The sequence below is a fragment of the Dysidea avara genome, chromosome 15, assembly GCF_963678975.1.
Source record: "Dysidea avara chromosome 15, odDysAvar1.4, whole genome shotgun sequence".
In the NCBI taxonomy this organism is placed as follows: Eukaryota; Metazoa; Porifera; class Demospongiae; order Dictyoceratida; family Dysideidae; genus Dysidea; species Dysidea avara.
Window position 1 is genome coordinate 2271196 of NC_089286.1, and position 18417 is coordinate 2289612.

At 39.5% G+C, this 18417-nt stretch overlaps 1 protein-coding gene and 2 long non-coding RNA genes across 3 annotated transcripts; 1 reads left to right on the forward strand and 2 right to left on the reverse strand.

The window, feature by feature from the left end:
* Window positions 1-601: 601 nt before the first annotated feature.
* On the reverse strand, window positions 602-10189 carry LOC136245181 (uncharacterized). Its single transcript, XM_066036682.1, has 8 exons — window positions 9842-10189; window positions 6830-6940; window positions 6740-6775; window positions 6404-6448; window positions 6230-6349; window positions 6133-6171; window positions 824-877; window positions 602-772 (listed from the first exon to the last, which is right to left on the reverse strand). Exons 1-8 carry the CDS (start codon window positions 10187-10189, stop codon window positions 683-685), a joined length of 843 nt encoding a protein of 280 aa, XP_065892754.1. The 3' UTR covers window positions 602-682.
* Window positions 10190-10219: 30 nt separating this feature from the next.
* Window positions 10220-11031, forward strand: LOC136245841 (uncharacterized). The gene is made up of 3 exons (XR_010696151.1): window positions 10220-10350; window positions 10413-10475; window positions 10695-11031. It is a non-coding gene; the product is annotated as an uncharacterized lncRNA (long non-coding RNA).
* Window positions 11032-16017: 4986 nt separating this feature from the next.
* LOC136245128 (uncharacterized) lies at window positions 16018-16829 on the reverse strand. The gene is made up of 3 exons (XR_010695786.1): window positions 16731-16829; window positions 16476-16679; window positions 16018-16422 (listed from the first exon to the last, which is right to left on the reverse strand). It is a non-coding gene; the product is annotated as an uncharacterized lncRNA (long non-coding RNA).
* Between the last annotated feature and the right edge of the window lie 1588 nt (window positions 16830-18417).

An 18417-nucleotide genomic window follows, 5' to 3' on the forward strand; every position in this document is an offset into this window, starting at 1 on the left:
GATTCCTGCAGAGCCCCCTGCAGGACAGCAACTCCAAACATACCTCAAAGTTGGGTCAAGCATTTTTGAACACTAATAAAATCAGTTGGTGGAGGACGCCCCCAGAATCACCGGACCTGAACCCCATCGAGAATTTATGGAATGAACTAAAAGAATTTTTAAGAAGAGAAGTAAAACCGAAGACAAAAGATGAATTAGTAGATGGAATCATAGAATTTTGGGGTTCAGTGTCCGGTGAGAAGTGTCGGAAGTATATAAGACATTTAGATAAGGTTATACTTAGAATAATAGAGCTTGGTGGAGCAGCTACAGGATATTAATGTACTTACATAAATTTTATTTATTTATTCAATTGTCTGTAAATTATTATGCATTACTTTGTAACATTTGTTTAATAATATACAAAAATATATTTCCACATAGTCTGAAATGAAGCGTGGCATGGACAAAAATAAAGCATATAGTTAAATAATAATTATACAAAAATATACTACCGCATGGTCTGAAATGAAGTGTGGCATTGAGGAAAATAAGTGTTAAGTCGAACCAGAATCGTCAGGAAAAAAGGTAAATAAATATTTATGGTGACACTGGGCCAATACCAAACTGCAGAACTGGGTTTGGCACATGCATTCATGAATCATTTAAACTAATCACATCAACTGTCTGAGTCATTATCACATCAACTGTCCGAGTCACTGAAGATGTCATTCACTACCTGGTTACGACTTCGCACAGAGGCAGGTCTAGTGGGAGTCGTGCTTTGGTTTCCCTAAATAACAATAGTATTATATCAAAACTCATGAAACTTTCATCTACATACCAAACTTCCTGAAGTTGGTAGGCTTCCAGTACTTCTGGGTAAGCCAATTCCACCCTAGAAAAAATACAATACTATTTACAACAGTAGTATATCAATAAAATACACATCAGCCATTATGCATATGCCATTATGCATATGCCACCTCTCAATGCCAACCAATTGTAAATTTCTTAGAAATATTTACGCACTAAACCACCTGCCTGCTAGTAAAGCCTGTGACCATAATAGACATAATATATGTGACTGAATTGTGGAAAATTAGTCCTAATGTCACATCCAACAGTGCAAGTACCGTATAGCGGGAATGATTCGTGGAAGAAAAAGTTCGCGAATTTCGCGATTTAAGACACATTCGCGAATGTTTTCTCGCATGCCTTTTGGTGCATGGAATAATTTGGATACGCGAATTGCACATGACGTAAAACGTGGCAGGATACTGTTACAGCTGCAGCGAACTACGATGGCATTGCTGAAGTATTTTAAACGAACTGAGAACTCAATTGGAAGTGCTTTTCCGGACCCTTCTGGTCCGCTAAGTGAAACAGTACCCTCAACATCGATCGAAGAAGCGAACAAAGAAGTCGCAACTCTGATTGCGGAAAGAAGAGACAGTGAGAAGCGTGGGCCATATTTGATTTTGTCTTTAGAGCAAAAGGCTAGAGTTGGTAAATATGCAGCCGATCACGGCACAACGAACGCCATACATTATTTCGCCAAGGATTTCCCTAATTTACATGAGAGTACAGTGAGAGGGTGGAAGGCTGCTTACTTAAAGGAAGTGCGTGTTCAAGTTAAAGCTGGTGTTAAGGAGGTTTCTGTTGAACGGCTCCCAGAAGTTCCTAAGGGCCGACCCCTTCTTTTGGGAAAGCAATTGGATCAACAAGTACAAGAGTACTTGAATGCCCTTCGTGATGCTGGAGGTGTTGTCAATACATCAATAGCAATAGCATCTGCTACTGGAATCATTAGACGACATGATAGCAATTTACTAGCAGTAAACGGTGGACACATCATATTGACAAAACACTGGGAAAAATACTTGATGGAACGAATGGGTTACGTGAAAAGGAAAGCTACGACCAAAGCCAAGGTTACTGTTGAAGATATAGCCTCACTGAAAAAGCAGTATTTGTTGGATATCAGGGGTCTAGTTGAGATGGAAGAGATTCCACAGGATTTAGTTTTAAATTGGGATCAGACTGCCGTCAATTATGTGCCTGTTTCTAACTGGACAATGGCCAAGGAAGGTACTCATAAAGTATCGATTGCTGGTATTGATGACAAGCGGCAAATTACCCTGGTGCTAGCTGCATCCATGACAGGAAAGCTGCTGCCCTTACAAATAGTATATCAGGGTAAAACCAAAGCAAGTGTGCCATCTGTAGATTTTCCTGCCAGTTGGGATGTTACATTCTCACCAAATCCGGTACACTGTGCTTTAAAGTTATCAAAGATGCACAATGCTCTGTGATCTGTAGCCAATTTTAATCTTTTCCTAGTTTCCTCAACATATGGGCAAATAACCTTTTGGATGTAAGTATCCATTGTTATTTCATTGGTCACACGCCAGCTGTGCTTGAACCTAGGATCAAACTGCAATCCAAAAACTAATTATCAATCCAGTGCCCTGTGAAATGGATGATCAAACACTTTACACATCTAGAGGTATCAAGTGAATTTAAGTTATCAAGGTATAAACTTGTTTATCCTGCAAAGTCGTACATAGTGACTACCCCTTGACAATGCTTCAGTGTGTATCCTGAAACAAATGTAGTCAATATACAGCTCGCACTTAAAATCAGACCATTGCAGTAAACTCAGTAGCAAATACAAAAAGTATAACACGATGCCAGTACACCAGTTCGTCTTGGTAAAGGACCCATTCTTAAGCACATGACGGCCGACTACTATTAAACATACGTTACGTTAAATACGCAGTCACACACAAACAGTCACTTACAATTTCAACGAACGGTGTTCTCCATCATTCTCTACAAGCTTGCTGACCTCGCCACACCAACTTACGCAATAATTAGAATCTTCAATTGTTTGTCATTCACATGATCTATTGTTCTGTGACACGTGTCATGTCCAAAGTTAACGGGTGGTATTTTGAAGAAGGTGACTTGTGTAAAGTACTATCACGGAGGAAGTTGCCAACATTAGGTAAGTTTATCATAGATAACTTGTTGTACAGTACACCTCTTTAAAAAAACAAAAAAGAATACACAGCCTATGGGCCTACTATATACTGCTGTAAAAGTGTACAGTAGTAAAAGCAACTGTTCCTAGTGTCCTCTCTGTTCCAATTCCCTACGGTGTCTTCCACATGCTTGTTCGATTGCTTTTGTACATATTTTCCAAACAGATTCAAACTGCTCTGGCGACCTGTGATATGGAAGTGAGGGTGGAGGTGCTGTGTTTTGGGATGGCCCAGAAACTGTTAAATCCACACAAGTAGACGATGGTACTCCAGTAACTCCCATGTTTAAGCCAGCACCCACAGGTGATGGTGTGTGTGTTGGTGGAGTTGACGACATCTGCTTACAGGATTGAAGTGTCGGAGGGAAAGGTGGTGGTGTTACCTGACTACCCATGGAATAGCTATTAGGCCAGGCTGAAACTGAATTGTACGTTGACGGTGTGTATCCTGGAGCTGAGTTGTACTCCGGCGATAGTGTGTATCCTGGAGCTGAATTGCACTCTGATGATGGTGTGTATCCTGCAGCTGAATTGTACTCCGGCAATTGGAGCTGAATTGTACTCCGACGATGGCTTGTATGCTGGAGCTGAGTTGTACTCCAATGATGGTTTGTATCCTGGAGGTGGACACAGCGAAACTTACTATACACGACGGCCCAGTCTTCATTCGTAAAAGGTAACGTCGTGACCTTGATTCGTGTCGATACATGGTAAATCGTGTGCACGTATCTACTTCCGTAACACCAATCGTCTAGGAACGTGGTGGGACCATTTGATGTTTTCTATATACTTATAACATGTACAGCATTTATTGTTGCATTTTAATTCATACATACAAGTTTTGTTTTCAAATTCATACATGCAGTGTACAAATTTTAACTTGGAACAGCTGATTTTAGAAATGGCATAATAAGTTTGGAGGAGAAACATTCTAGAAGATGCTTCCTCATCTTGCTCTGATCGTATGTCACGGAACATGGGTCTTCACTATGTGCCAATGATGCCATCACTGCAATGGCAAATAAACCACAATCTCTTGATCCCTTTTGCTTCTGTAAAGTTTTCACCACAATGGTGACTGCCTTATTCTTATTGTTGCGGTTTTGAAAGATTCTCAAAATTAAATCAGTACTTTCTTGATCTAATTCTGTAAACAAAGAGTCATACACATTTACTGTGTTGTTATCACTTGTTAGAATATTGGAAGCCACTATCCAGTGCTCACGGCTTTTACAGAATAGAGCTTGAATGCTTTCTGGAGGAAAACAGTAGTACCTGGTTTGTAACAGTGTTGTACGTAGTCCACCAATTCTAGGAAATTGACGAGATATCAAGCAGCTAGCAAATTTGATATGTTTATCAGTCAACCTACTCCCATCTGCAACCAAACATTTGTCCACCATATTTAGTGTATTACGCCGAAACTGCACCCATACTTGTTTGGTATTAACAGTTACATCAGCAGCAGTTAGATCAATTGTAGGCGTCCCTAGTGTGCCACCCTCACTAAGTTTAACAGCTTCATCTTGCTTACCTAGCTGTATGGAGTCACTTAGGCTAGTCGAAGAACTTGGCATTGATTCAAAATCATCAGGCTTGAAGCGTTTATCAACGCTACAACATTTCATAGCATCGGCAAGATCTAGAACACGCTTCTCAGGTAGCATAGAAGTGTTTGTGGTAACTGACACAGGGGCTGACACAGTGAGCTCTTGTGCAGCATTACAGTTGTGATCGTCATCATCAGCCGAGCTATTAACCTGCACTTCGGTCTTCAAAGCGCCTTCGAAAAACTTTTGCACCTTCTCTACTTCCTTTGGCAGGCCTTTAAAAATGTACTTGCACGGAATCTCCATCCCTCCTTTGTCCGTGTCTCTTGAATAGCGCTGGCTTCCTATCACAATGCACTTCATTATTCCCCCTCTCCTGAGAAATGATGAGCAGGTGTGCGAACTCGTGCGTGGCACATGACCAACAACTTCAGCTGATTTGTATACTGCTACAGCGTATCTATCGTGCCTGTTATCCTCCTCTCTTCTACAATTCAGAACTTCACCAATAAACGGCGTCCAGACGTCTTGATACACATGAAATCCATGCACGCAACTTGTCACGGTAGCTTCCATTGCTCATGTGTTAGCCTGTAAGCGCACGCCCTTTTGCCTTAATTATTTGTTGCTAACTGAATCGCGAATGTATTCTCGCGAATAAGGAGATCGGAGGCAATACGCGAACTTTTTCTTCCGCGAATCATTCCCGCTATACGGTATTTAAAACAAGGCAAAATTATAATAAACTTCCCAGTGTGAGCAGTGGTGTCTCGTATGGATGGGTACCGTATGGTGTTACCGAAGAGGTGTTTAATTTCAAGGGTTTATTTTTTGCGGTATCTGATATCTCAAATTATAATTCCTAGCCACTTATGGGTGGTTGGAAATGCCAATTAGCACCTACTAAACACAAGTTCTTAGAAAAATAACTTGTCCTCATTTTGCCAATCCTTCCATTATTGTAACCACAGTTATTAGAATTGTAAAAAAAGTATTGAACAAATCAAATTGTTCACTGGATGTTCCCTTGGAGGCATTGATCAGAGCGAAAATGCAAGTATTTATGTATCCACTTTACAATCAACATTGCATAAATACATTTGGTATACTGTAGCAGATGAAAATATCCCTGTATTGCTTGCATTTCATTTTTGTTCAGCGAATTTAAACATTTGGTAGAAGCTAAACATGTAAGCTTCCCATTCCTGTAAAACTCGTCTCTTCAAGTTGCTTGTATAGACACCATATAAACACTGACATGATGTAGATTGCTTAATTAAAAATGACGACTGAAAAGTGTGATGGATGCAAGCAAGCCAGCACATGTTAACAAGCAGCCTTCTATCTACAAACTGGTTAGCCTTTCACTATGAAGTAAGTATGAAGTTACACCATTTACATTCCACTGCCTCCTTGCTAGTGAATCCAGTTCCACCGTTTAGGCACCTTCGTTTCAAAACACTTGAGTACAAACAGAACGCAACGACAAGCGTATTCCAACAAAATGAGATTTTTTTGTCCACTACAGTGTAAGTTAAACATGAACACAGGCTATACCTCATAATATGGCACGGCCCTTGAAATCTGCTGGTACTCCTATAGAAAATGTATATATTACTTTTAACAGCACTGTCTTTATTGAATAAATCCTTACCTCAGATGATGGTGACCATCGCATGTACCCCTGTAACAGCACTGAAAATGCTGAAATGTGAAGCATACAATAACTTACCTCTGCAGCATAACCATTTTGAGGAGGAGGAGTAGTGTAGTTCTACAAAAGCATTATGTTCAAAGGTGACTTGATATGTAACTTGCATGCACATACCAAGGATGAATTTGAATACATGCCTTGTGATGATCCAACTGGAAACTATGGAAAAGAAATTCCACCAGGTGTACAATTTAACAGAAAATGGACACCATTGTTGTAATCATATATATACACACACATATTTTCGAGTTCTTGTTGTTTAGCTATCTCTTTCCTCAAAACTTCTTACTATCTATGTAGTACAATAGTACAACCTGCGTGGAAGATAAGTGATCTACAAATATAAAACCAAAAAAACTTTTTGTTCATCTGTAAATTAACGTACCTCGAAAATTTGCATACATGTACATAGTGTAAGAAATATTTGGTGTATAGCTGTTTCCTACGTACCTCAGAAAAGCTCCCTTGGTGAGGTTGTACATAGTTCTACAAAATTAAGCCATAAGAGTACTTCACTATAATTTATTATATTTACTATACCTGCAAGACAGGCTGCAATGGACGATGTTGACTCTGGCAGTTAAATGTAAACAAGGTATAATTTAACCATCTATATTCATACTTGAGATAATGAGAAATCTTCCACTTCAGCTACAGCAGGCGTAGCCTACAAAATTACACACTTTCAAATTAATCACGTAAATGAGCATTGTCACCGCAGTATTTGGCGTTCCTTGGTTCTGAACTGCCCAAGCTGGAGCATTCTTGGGTGGACTTCCTACCAAAGAGGTCGATTGTATTCGAGGCTTTTTAATCAGCTTTCATTTTTGTCGGCTGTTTAATTCTTGAATAAAATCTTCTAATTCTGTAAATTGATTAAAAGAAACAATCACAACATTGGTACAGATAAAAATTTACTCTGCGATCGCCAACTTGGTGAATGCACGCGGAAGGATCCTTCGCCATCATCGCTTTCTTCAGACATATACAGGTCATTAATCTGCCCCCAGTGCTTCCTCTCCTTCCTGGTCATGCAAAGCTTTAATCGGCGATCGTATAACTGTAAGTATGACACCATTAAGTAAAATGATATAGAGAGAAACAAATGCAAACCTGTCTCTGCCTGCTTTTCAACTTTGTCTTCCTATCATTTTCAGCTTTTATAGCTGCTCTCTCAGGCTGCTCATCTAGGTACATCCTTCTTCGTGATTCATAGTAACGATAAACGGCTTCTAAATATATATTGGATAATTTTATCACCAGCACTGCCTGTATTACTTAAACATATACAGTTTAATTGCAAGTTGTGAATACAGATTTCCCCATGTATTCCGACGTACAAGGCAGAGGCGTAGCCAAGGGTGGGCCTGAGTGGGCCTGTGCCCAACCATCATGAGTAGCTAGAGAAATGCTCTACTACATTCATGGCATTACATAAATAACTGTTTTATTATTATTACAGATACCACATTTGTTTAATCATCGTTACAAGCATGCAAGAACACGTTAATTTCAGATGTATCAGGTGATCTATCACCTGGAAAATCCATTGGAAAGTCATGTAAATGCGCACATGATATGTTAAATTTAAAATTTTAAATGAAGCGGGAGCTTGAACCACAAGTGCATGAGGTGTCTACAGTGAGATACTAAACATTGGACTTTATATTAACAATCACAGGATTAAACAGGTGGTTTGAAGACAACATTTCTTTTCATTAGGGTGCATAAAATGGAAATAGAGCTGTCGGTGAGAGACTGATGATGAGGATGGATTGGGGATTAATCCGGCATTAAGAGTAGTCTTATCAGTAAGGATTACCCGGATAAAGGAATGGACACCCTACTTATGGTGGTATGTTATATAAACAAGTTAAGTTGTCATGTGCACCACTATAAAATGATCCGCGCTCAGTACAATATACTTAGTCCAATGTTATTTCAAGTATATGTGTATATACTAGTTTAAGCTTAGCATTTCCTCCCTGCTAATGCACCTATCAATGTATAGCCCCCCCCCCCCCCCCCCCAGGGCTTATTTGGGGGCAATAGTGGGGATTTGACACAGCGGAATGTCAAATCCCCCATGGTGGGACAAACCAAGCCAGTCAAATCCCCATGTAAGTCCCTTATAAAGCCAAAGGCACTCTGTGAGGATTTGACGCGAGGATACAGTGACTTTTTAAAAAAGCTGTCAAATGCCCCAGAGTGGGGCGAAATTTCTGTGTCAAACCCCCCTAGGAAATCCCCATTTCAGCTCGAGGGGGTGGGGGTGGGTAGTGGGGCAACACATTCATAGGTGCATAAATGGTCTGCCATGCCACCCACCACCCCGACATGTAGACTCTACATAAATTAGCATCCCAGCAAGCCAGTTGCGGCGTTCTGACTTATATATACTGCAGTCGTTAAGCTATTTGTGTATTTGTAAGTATAATCTAACATAGATTGATTATATTTCCCAGGTTCATAATTGTGTCACGTGATGCTCAACTGCAATGATCGTCAGTGATCAATGACTACAAGTAGATCTTAGCTAGCATCTATAGTTAGATAGCTATATTGTATTTGCATGTATGCAAGCAGCATTAAATTCTGTTTACACCACAGAACAGCTATATATAATGATAGCGTATAGGCTGTGCATACGCTTTTCACATTTTTTTTATAATGCCTCACATAAATATGAGCATGTTTCTTGTGCATGCACTTAAATATATAAAGTTTGTTGGTACCCAACCATCAGAAATTGGCTATGCCCCTGGTACAAGGTTCTACTGTATGCATGCAACATGAAAAGATGGTTATGACACTGCTAATCTACCCCCGGATCATTATTAACAACACCATACAAATGCATACTTTTTTTTCTGACCGGATCTGCGAAAACCAAACATAATAGCGCAATTCAAAATTTTCAGTATAAAGCATTGAAATACAATGGATAAATAATCGTGTATTTCAGGAAAAAAAATCCGTAATTTTTGAAATGCCCTCATATGTACTGAAGGAAAGGCCGAACGGTTAAAACCTGGGTATCAACTTGTTTGCCTACACAAGAGGAGTTAGAAAATCTTTGTTTTGTTGCAGTACTCCAAAGAAAACGTAAGTTATGGCCGCTTGTTCAAGTCACGTCGAAGTGATAGTACGCAATCGACTTTTCTTCATGCATTTTGCCTTTATTAGAGGAACTTACACAGCAATTGATTCCCCAGTTCATGGCGAATACGGTGGTACAAATTTCGAGTCTCCACAACATTGTATACGTTACTTACATCTGTTTTAGTAAGCGCATATAATATATTTTCCCATTACTGACTGTACAAATCGATCTTTCTGTTGGGGCCACTTTGTAGGGCTATAACTCCAAAACTTCTTGGCATATGAAGCTGAAACTTTACCAGGACATACACTTGGCTATGTAGATTATAAATATTTAATAAAATGGAATTTGAAAAATGCACTATTATGTCTGGTTTTCGCAGATCTGGTCATATATACGATAGTAAATCGTGGCAGGACAATTGTATTACAATTTACACAACTACTAACAGTTAGCTTGGTGTCAAGCTTGCAGGATCGTTTGGCTGCTCCACTACTCGATGAAGTGTTGTCATCTGATTTCTCTGCCAGCTCCTTCCTCAATGTCTTTATTTCCGACTTTACATCGTTAATAGAAGTTTTCAACTCTTCGTTTTCTTTAAGAAATTTTGTTAGTGCTTCCTGTTTCCTCCTCACCATTTCTGTTAACTGTGCAACTTCGTCACACAATCTTGACGGTGTTACTGAGAACTCGTGGGAGCCTGATGAGGTCCCATGGCTTTCTCGTTGATTTTCTGCTCCAAAAAAACCGACCAAATGACTACGAGGTATCTCTTGTCCACCACCGCGTGGATCCATCACTATTGTAGCGTGGCACCTCACGCGAACATTAATTGGTTGAACTCTATTTAACACGCAGCACCAGCTAGCAATGAATGCGCTCCTCAACCTGGACATCCCTGGCAATAGCGAGACAATAACATCAGAATACTCTCAGGATGAAAGTTATATGTTAATTGGTGAGTAAATAAGTGCCAAATCTTTATTACTGTGCATTAACTGGAATTTTATTTAATTAAAGAGCAAGTACACCGATTTGGGGAGTCGAAAAACTTTGTCAGTGGACGTTGATAGACCTTTCAAGGTGTGTGATCAGTACTTTTGTTTTTGATCAAGTGTAATGTATGGCCTCTATCTTTGTGTAATGCTAGTCTTGTATTAATAAGCAGGTCCTAACAGATCTCTTGAGCATGCAAACTGGTTTGCTTATAGTTCTAGATCTGACCATATGCATGTTATGATTGTGTGTTATGTAGCATTGCTGATCACATTTTTGCATTAATGATTTTTGTGTGTTGAATAGGGTCTCCAAAGAGGATGTAGATCTGTTTCTTCAAAGAAAGAAAGAAAAAGAAAATATAGGATCAATAAGCGTCAGGGTTTTAAGGTTTGGTGGAGAAGAATTCTGCTGCTCAAAATAGTGAAGTAGAGTGTAAAGCTGTTAAGGTTTGTTAGTAAATAATGGTGCTAATCACCCTGCTCTTGTAATCAGTATTTAGTGACGTGAGATGTTTCCTAGCCTACGATCTGCTCAATGGGGTCTGGTGGGCGGGGTATGTATTGTATCCATGTAAATTATTCAATATGTCAATATGTATGCTTCTTTGTTTATATTATATAGGTGATCCCCAGTTACCAAACATCAAAACTCAATTGCTGCCTTGCACCTATAAAGTAACTATTTTGCCTCGCACCTATAAAGTAACTATTTTGCCTCGCACCTATAAAACAGCCAGTCTTAAACCCAGAGGATATATGACTCCAGGTTTCTTAAGCTTCGAGGAAAGTAACAGTGAAGGAACTCCTGAGGCTATCCATACATGTACATCATCTGCTAAAGACAAAACACACATGTGTGAGCCAAATTACAAGACTATGGCTGAAGAGTCACGTCTTAAAGATTCAAATTTTCTTTTACTTGATGAGGTTTTGATTCCTTGAAGTGGATCCCTTCTCTAAAGACTATCCTGTATACATTCTTGGTATAAAAACCAAGGTAGTCAAGAGAGGGATCATGCTATGACTCTAACCAAGCACTATCGCAATAAAGCAGAGGAGACCGTCAGTGAGAAAAGAGCCATGCAACATAAGTTAGAGAAACAAGTGGAGCTGAAGTGTGACTTCTGGAGAAATAAAGTATTGGGAGGAAATTCACGTAGTGGTAAAATAATAAGAGCAGCCTTCTGCGTAATAATTACAATAACAATTGTTATATAACATGTACAGATTTTATGAAAGTTTTATGATAAAAATTTTAAGTTAATAGGAATTGTGACAAATACCTCTTCACCTGAATGTCTTGGAGGAATGGTTATGTTTAGATTGCCATATGCACAACGATCAGAAATTCTTTGTATTGGTAAATATGAACAAGAACTCTCGGTGTACCTGATGTTGGTACACATTGTAGCTGAAGTACCATACCAATTTTCTTGGCTATGCTTTATGTACCACTCCATAAAGCAGAAAATGTGGTGTCTTTTTTCCAGCTTGCCAGAACAGAATATTGTAATAGTGTGATGTATTATTTGTTGAATACGTCCAACTTGCTTTTCCATGTTATCTGAGAAACTTTCTGTTGGCCAAACAGCCATCACTACAGATGAGCGCTCTTTAGAACTTGCCGTAGTGAACATTTCTTTAGCCATTACACAACATCGTGAATGTTCAGAAAAGGACGAAAAGTGTGAAATATTAATATCAGGATAGAGAAATTTGTAAACATCAAGAAGCTTGGCTTTTTGAGAGGTGGTTAGAACTCCTTCACGTATTGGTGGCAATAGCTGAATATAAGAATCAGATTCTGAGAGTGAAAAATCATGTTCACCGTTAATGTCACATCTTGCAAGTGACTGTAGCTTCAAAATGGTCTCGTTGTAAGGATCACTAAAGCTTTCCAAAAGTGAACCAGAACAATGGGAGTTATAATTAGGTACATTGAACACATCTTGAGCTTCAGATGGAGTATCAATTGACAAGATTTGCTGCTCACGCAAAAATTTTCTCATCAACTGTACTTCTACAGCTTGACTGTTTGTGTGGTATCTACCTAGTAGTCCATTGAATCTCTCAAATGCAAAACACCAAAATGCATGAACTGGACCATAATCTATTAAACATTCCCGAAGGTGAAGACAAAGGTGCATGTTGGGTGTGCATGAAATGGCACCATATAGGAATTCAAAGTGCTTACAGAATTCTAATAAGTATGCATCTGCTTGTTGTACAATGTCAGCAGATAAAACACAGACATTGAGCAAGCAGCACGGCTAATGGAAGCACTTGCTTTAATGCTATTGCTGAAAATATGGTTGTCCAATTCTGCCATTGATCTGCTGTAAACCCAGAAAAACCTGAGGCTATCTTGAGAGGAATTCTTCCAACATCTCGTGGTGTTACAATTTTAGAAACAATGTCTTCTATTATAGCAAAATGTTGCTTGGTGATTACTCCATTATCTATCCAAACCTCCATCACGTGCTTGGCTATTCCAAGGTACAGGTTGTGCATGGGATCAAGCACAGCAAAGCGAACAGTGTTGAAATACGACAGCTCCAAGAGACATGAGTATCTTACTCCAAACTTTTTGGCTATTAATTTTTTTCTAGATTGTGTATCAGCTTCTAAATACTCAACACCTTTGGCATAGTGGACATCACGACTTCGTGGCTGCCATGTTTCTCTATCAAATCCTGAATAGTTGGTTCTGTTAGCTCCAGAAATCTGGACAGTCTGAAATTCCTTCAGACACCTTGAACATCCCAATGTAGCAGAATGTGCTAAAAATCCAGAGTTTTCTGGTGGCTGGAATGTCGCAAGCACAACAGATGACAGCTGCTCGAATGCATATTGTATTTAGAATATAATTATCACATGATATAGCCACACCAGCCCAAAACTCTTTAAGCTCTTGGTAAGCTTCGGTTCACTTGGGCCAGGAATTATGCCCACTATGATAACGTTCTCTCTTCTGTACCTGAGGCTTCTGGGCAAATTGTTCAAAGACAGATAAATGACACCAACTGAATACTCTAAAGTAAACATAAAAACATATTATTTTTTACTGCAATTCAACACACAAACACAACAAACAGCCTGTAGTTTAACTCTTAGCCAAATAATCTTGCTTAACAGGAGCACCAACAGTCTATCTCAAATGTGAGAGCATTCAGATAGCTGCCCCACTGAACTTTTAAATCGACAGAAAGTAACAGCCTATACCTGCCCAAGTGCCATGTGGGTGTGGACAGACACACATGCATACAAAAATCTCCAATTATAGTAAACTAGGTGTATTTGGTATTCACTGTAAATAATTTAATTTGAAAATGTACCTATACATGCCAGGTTTAAAAACAATTTAAGCATTTAAAATATTGGGTTTGAAATACAGTTAGTAAGCATTTAAAGATATGTGCCAACTATAGAATGTGTGGAGATGTACAATATGTCACCGGGCCTACAAAAATTGGGCATGTGTGCACAAACTACACCCATCACACCGTTGACAGACCATACCTCAGTACTGGAAAAGAATATCAACATTTTGTGAATTGTATTATATACCAGATAAATGTTTAATAAGTGCTAAAAATTGCATGTTCTGGTAAAGCCCATGTAAAGTACTAAAGGTACACATGCAGGCCCAGTGACATATTGTACCATAGCCCAGCATTGTAACCTAAGTAAGTTTGCCACTTATGAGTATGGCTGAAAGGCTGAAAGAAGTCAGTATTTATGGTAAAACACCATGTAAATCTTGACTCTAAAAAGCTCTGATCATGTACTCGCTGAAATTCTTTCCACACCTTTCCATTATAAATATCATACATTACATCATCTGGCATAGAATTCCACCGTTCACGCCACATCTCACATAAATCGATGAAACCTCTCCTGTTTGCAAGATTGGATATAGCAGTCTTAAGAGGCTGGTATGCATACACTTTGAAAGGCTTAACTGTTGTTTTTCCACTCCTGGTCTCGACTGTCTTCATCAGATAAGCACCACAAGGCACCTGCTTAGAGGTGTGAGGATGGTTTGGGTATTCAACATAAGGGCACTGTTTGGGCACCTTTTGGTTGTCTTGCAATGTGTAACCAAATTCATATCCAAAAATAGACCCACATTTACGACACACGATGTACTGCACAAAAGCATTAGGATCAATACCGACTAATTTTGAAGCAGTTTTCAAAGTTCTTGGAAATTCTTCAGTTACTTGATGTCGATCATTTCCTTTACTGAAATTGACAGATAACAAATGAAATAACCAATAAAAGAAATGTAGAAGAGCCACTACAGCTGCATCTGATACTGTAAAGCTGAACTGCCACGATAATATAAACACCAAAATCGCTCTTAGTTTCCATGAAGTTAATTTTGTAGTGGTATCATCCTCTTCCAATTAATCTTCAGATACAATCTAATTGAATAAATAATACAATAAACACTACTACGTTGCACACATCAATTTTACACTAAATGTATAAGCACATTTTTTAAAGTTTAAAGTACTTTTCCAAATACCTCATAACTATTATCATCTTCATCTAATTCTGTACCATCATCAGATGTAAAATCAGAACTACTGTCATTATCAGCATCCAAATGGTGATCTGGTTCTGGTTGAACATCAAAATCTTCATCCTTTAATAAATAGTTTGACGGTGTATATACATGCATATAATTGCGCTATGTAATCCAGTTTCCTATTATCAATGACTTTTAACTCCTTTTATAGCAATGTAACTGTTTCAACACAATGACTTCTGAGTAAGTACATTTAGCTGGTAAAATAAGACTCGTGCACATATTTACTGCAGGTCTAGCTATTCCATGCATAGATTAGTGATGCAAAACATGTATATTGATGCCCATATGAAGATGGGCATGTGTATATGTGTTGCATGGTAAACATGGCCTAGCTGCCCTGCCATTGTATGGGCATGGGGGCTGTTGCAACTTGCTGTGTCTGCCTATAATAATCTGCAGATACAGCAGTCTGTTCTGGATGTCAAGACCAAGTCCCAAGGTTTTTCTGTTTCCTAGGTTGGCAGGCCTGAGAAAGCTAAGTGCTATATGATGATGGGTAGAGGGGAAAGGTACATTACACTCGTGATTGAGGTTTGTACATTAATAAAGGTGGTATGCTTTTTTTTATTTTAGCCCACTCACAAGTATTATAGTGTTGCATATATAGATTACCCGTCTCGTTCTCATAGGAAATGTTCATTGATGAACAGAATCCTGAAGGGGACATTCCTCCATCTCTAGTTGTTGAAGTTGGTGTATTAGTTCTCATTGTGAAGGGTGATAGTCTTGGCACTGGTAGTTGGGTAGTGCTAAAAGCTGGAACGGAATGGGGCGCTCCAAGTTAATAAATGGTTTTGGCAGATTGTACACCGTTTCTTACCATTACATAGTGAATAGAATTGTGATGAAGTTAGTTTTCTTCTACTCGTAGGCATGCTAGAAATCGCTTACTCGATGTATCTATTTAATGCCCACTGCACGAAAACGTTTTGCAACTACCTACGCTGAAAAACTATCATTTAACCTGCTAAACTATTATTTTGTAAGCATATGATTCAAGCCACTAACATGCACTGTGGTTAACTCTCTTAATTATTGCCCATGCTGGCAGACTTCAGAAAACCATCCTCGCTGTTACTAAAGAGTTGGACACGTCTATAACATGAAAATACTACAGTAGTTTACCTTTTACAATGATAAGGAAGCAATTCTACATCTGGATTAAACAGAATTTGATGGACTGGTAAGAGCACAACATGCCACGTGGCGGGCATTAAATAGAAACTTCGAGAACGCGATTTGTAAGTAGAAGGAAATGAACTCTAGCACAATTCTAGTCACTGTGTGGTAGTTGGATACGATGCAAAATCTGTCTCAAACAATTTTTCTACTTGGCACATGCCCTAATTGGTTCCGACGACAATTACCTCCCACTATCCCTGGCAGTTTTGATTTGACGACTATTACTAATCATCAGAAAAATGCACACTGGTGTCTGTTTAAGAAGGAAGAGTAAACGAGAGAAGTTTAAATCAATTTATTATGTACCTGAATTAGATGTAACAGCTGAAGGCAGAGTTGGCATAGATGTTTTGTTGTTTGAGACTACATGTTGCTCCACTTCTGTTCCTGATGGTGACTCTAGATAGCCAGTATGTAATGTACAGGTACCTGATGGTTGGACTGTTGTTGTCACTGTTTCGTTACTGTCTGATGATGATTGGACTGATGTGGTCACTGGTTGGTCATCACCTGGTAATGAGACAACTTATTCTGAATGTGAACAAGTGATATTGTATGTACCTGATGAGGCAACTGATATAGGGCATATACCCCCATAAGAAGTCACTTTGATAATGGTGTGGGCAGTTTTCTTCCGTTTTGGTTTTAGTGCTGGCTCTTATTGACTTTTGTGCTGGCTTTTGTTTTCCAATATACCTAAATATTACAGGAGAGTTTTCGTGAAGAACACAAATGATGGACCTGAAAGGGAGATTAAATTGAAGAAAGTAGACTCCTGGCAGCCTTTGTCTTCTGACCTCCCTGATGAGATTGTACCTCCTGGTTTGTCCCTAGAACGACAATGGTATTTGTACAACAAAATACATGAATTTTGTCCTGCACATTGCATCATCAAACTATATAATCACTTGATGTGGAGAGTACCAAGTCTCCAGTAAGTTCCAACTCATCCTCTGTTATATTGATTCACTGAGAGTTGCAGGTGCAGTCTCTAGTGAACTACTCAAGGGCGCCAAGGAAGTGACCACTGCTGGCTCTATTTGTTCCTCCTCTACCATTTCATCAGTATCATCTTGGACATGATTCATTGCCCTCTTGGCCATAGCACGGGTAACTGCACAGGCTGGAAATAGTCCAGGAATTGCTTCCACAGCATTGGACCCACTAGAACAAGGAATACCAGAAACACAACGGTTAGCCTCTACCTTACCACCTGCTAGATCGTTCCCAAGGACAAGTTGGATTCCTTCCACTGGTAGCGAAGATCTCACACCCACAACTACTAAACCAGACACTAGCTTTGATGACAGCTCGACCCTATGTAGGGGCACCCGTACAGTTCCTAACTCAATTCCTTGTAGCAGTACACTGTCCCTGCAAGAGGACACGCTAGAGAAGGGGAGGACATTCTCTAAAATAAGGGTCTGAGTTGCTCCAGTGTCACGAAGTATCTTAACTGGAGTTTTTATCGACTGACCAGCAAGGCACACTGACCCCTCAGATATAAATGGAGCACATGATCTTGTGACATCATCCACCTGTTGATCTAGCTGTCCATAGCCATTTGGAGGCTGCCTGGCTGGTTTGATCAATAGATCCGATTTAGGCGGTCTCTGATGTTTCCTCTCCAATGCCTGGCACTCAGCCATAACATGGCCCTTCCTTTTACAATAAAAACAAGTTGGACCTGAAGGAAATCTTGCAGTTCGTCTGTCAGCCTCAATACCAGAGGAAAATGAAGAAATTTGGTGGGTGTTTACCCCAGTTGTTTTGCCTTCACAATGAGCAGCCCTCCCAAACGCCAACTTATGTGTGAGGGAATAATCATCGGAGCGTACTGCTGCTTGGTGTAGGGTGATCAGCTTCTGTTCCTCCAAATACATCTTGATTTCGTTGGGCATACAGTTCTTGAACTCCTCCAAAAGCATTAATTCTCTGAGTTTTTTGAAGTCATTGTTAACCCCCATTGACGCACACCACCTGTCAAACAGCCTCTCCTTGTTTCTTGCAAATTCCACATATGTCTGACCATTATCTTTCTTACTTTCTCTAAATTTTTGCCTGTATGCTTCTGGCACCTCATATGCATTCAGTATTGCAGTCTTCACAGTCTCGTACTCCGAACTTTGGTCTACAGACAGAGCTGCATATACCTCCCGCGCCTTGCCAACTAGCACACTCTGCAACAAAAAGGTCCATACATCCTTGGGCCAGTCTAAGCTGGTAGCCACTTTCTCAAAATGTAAAA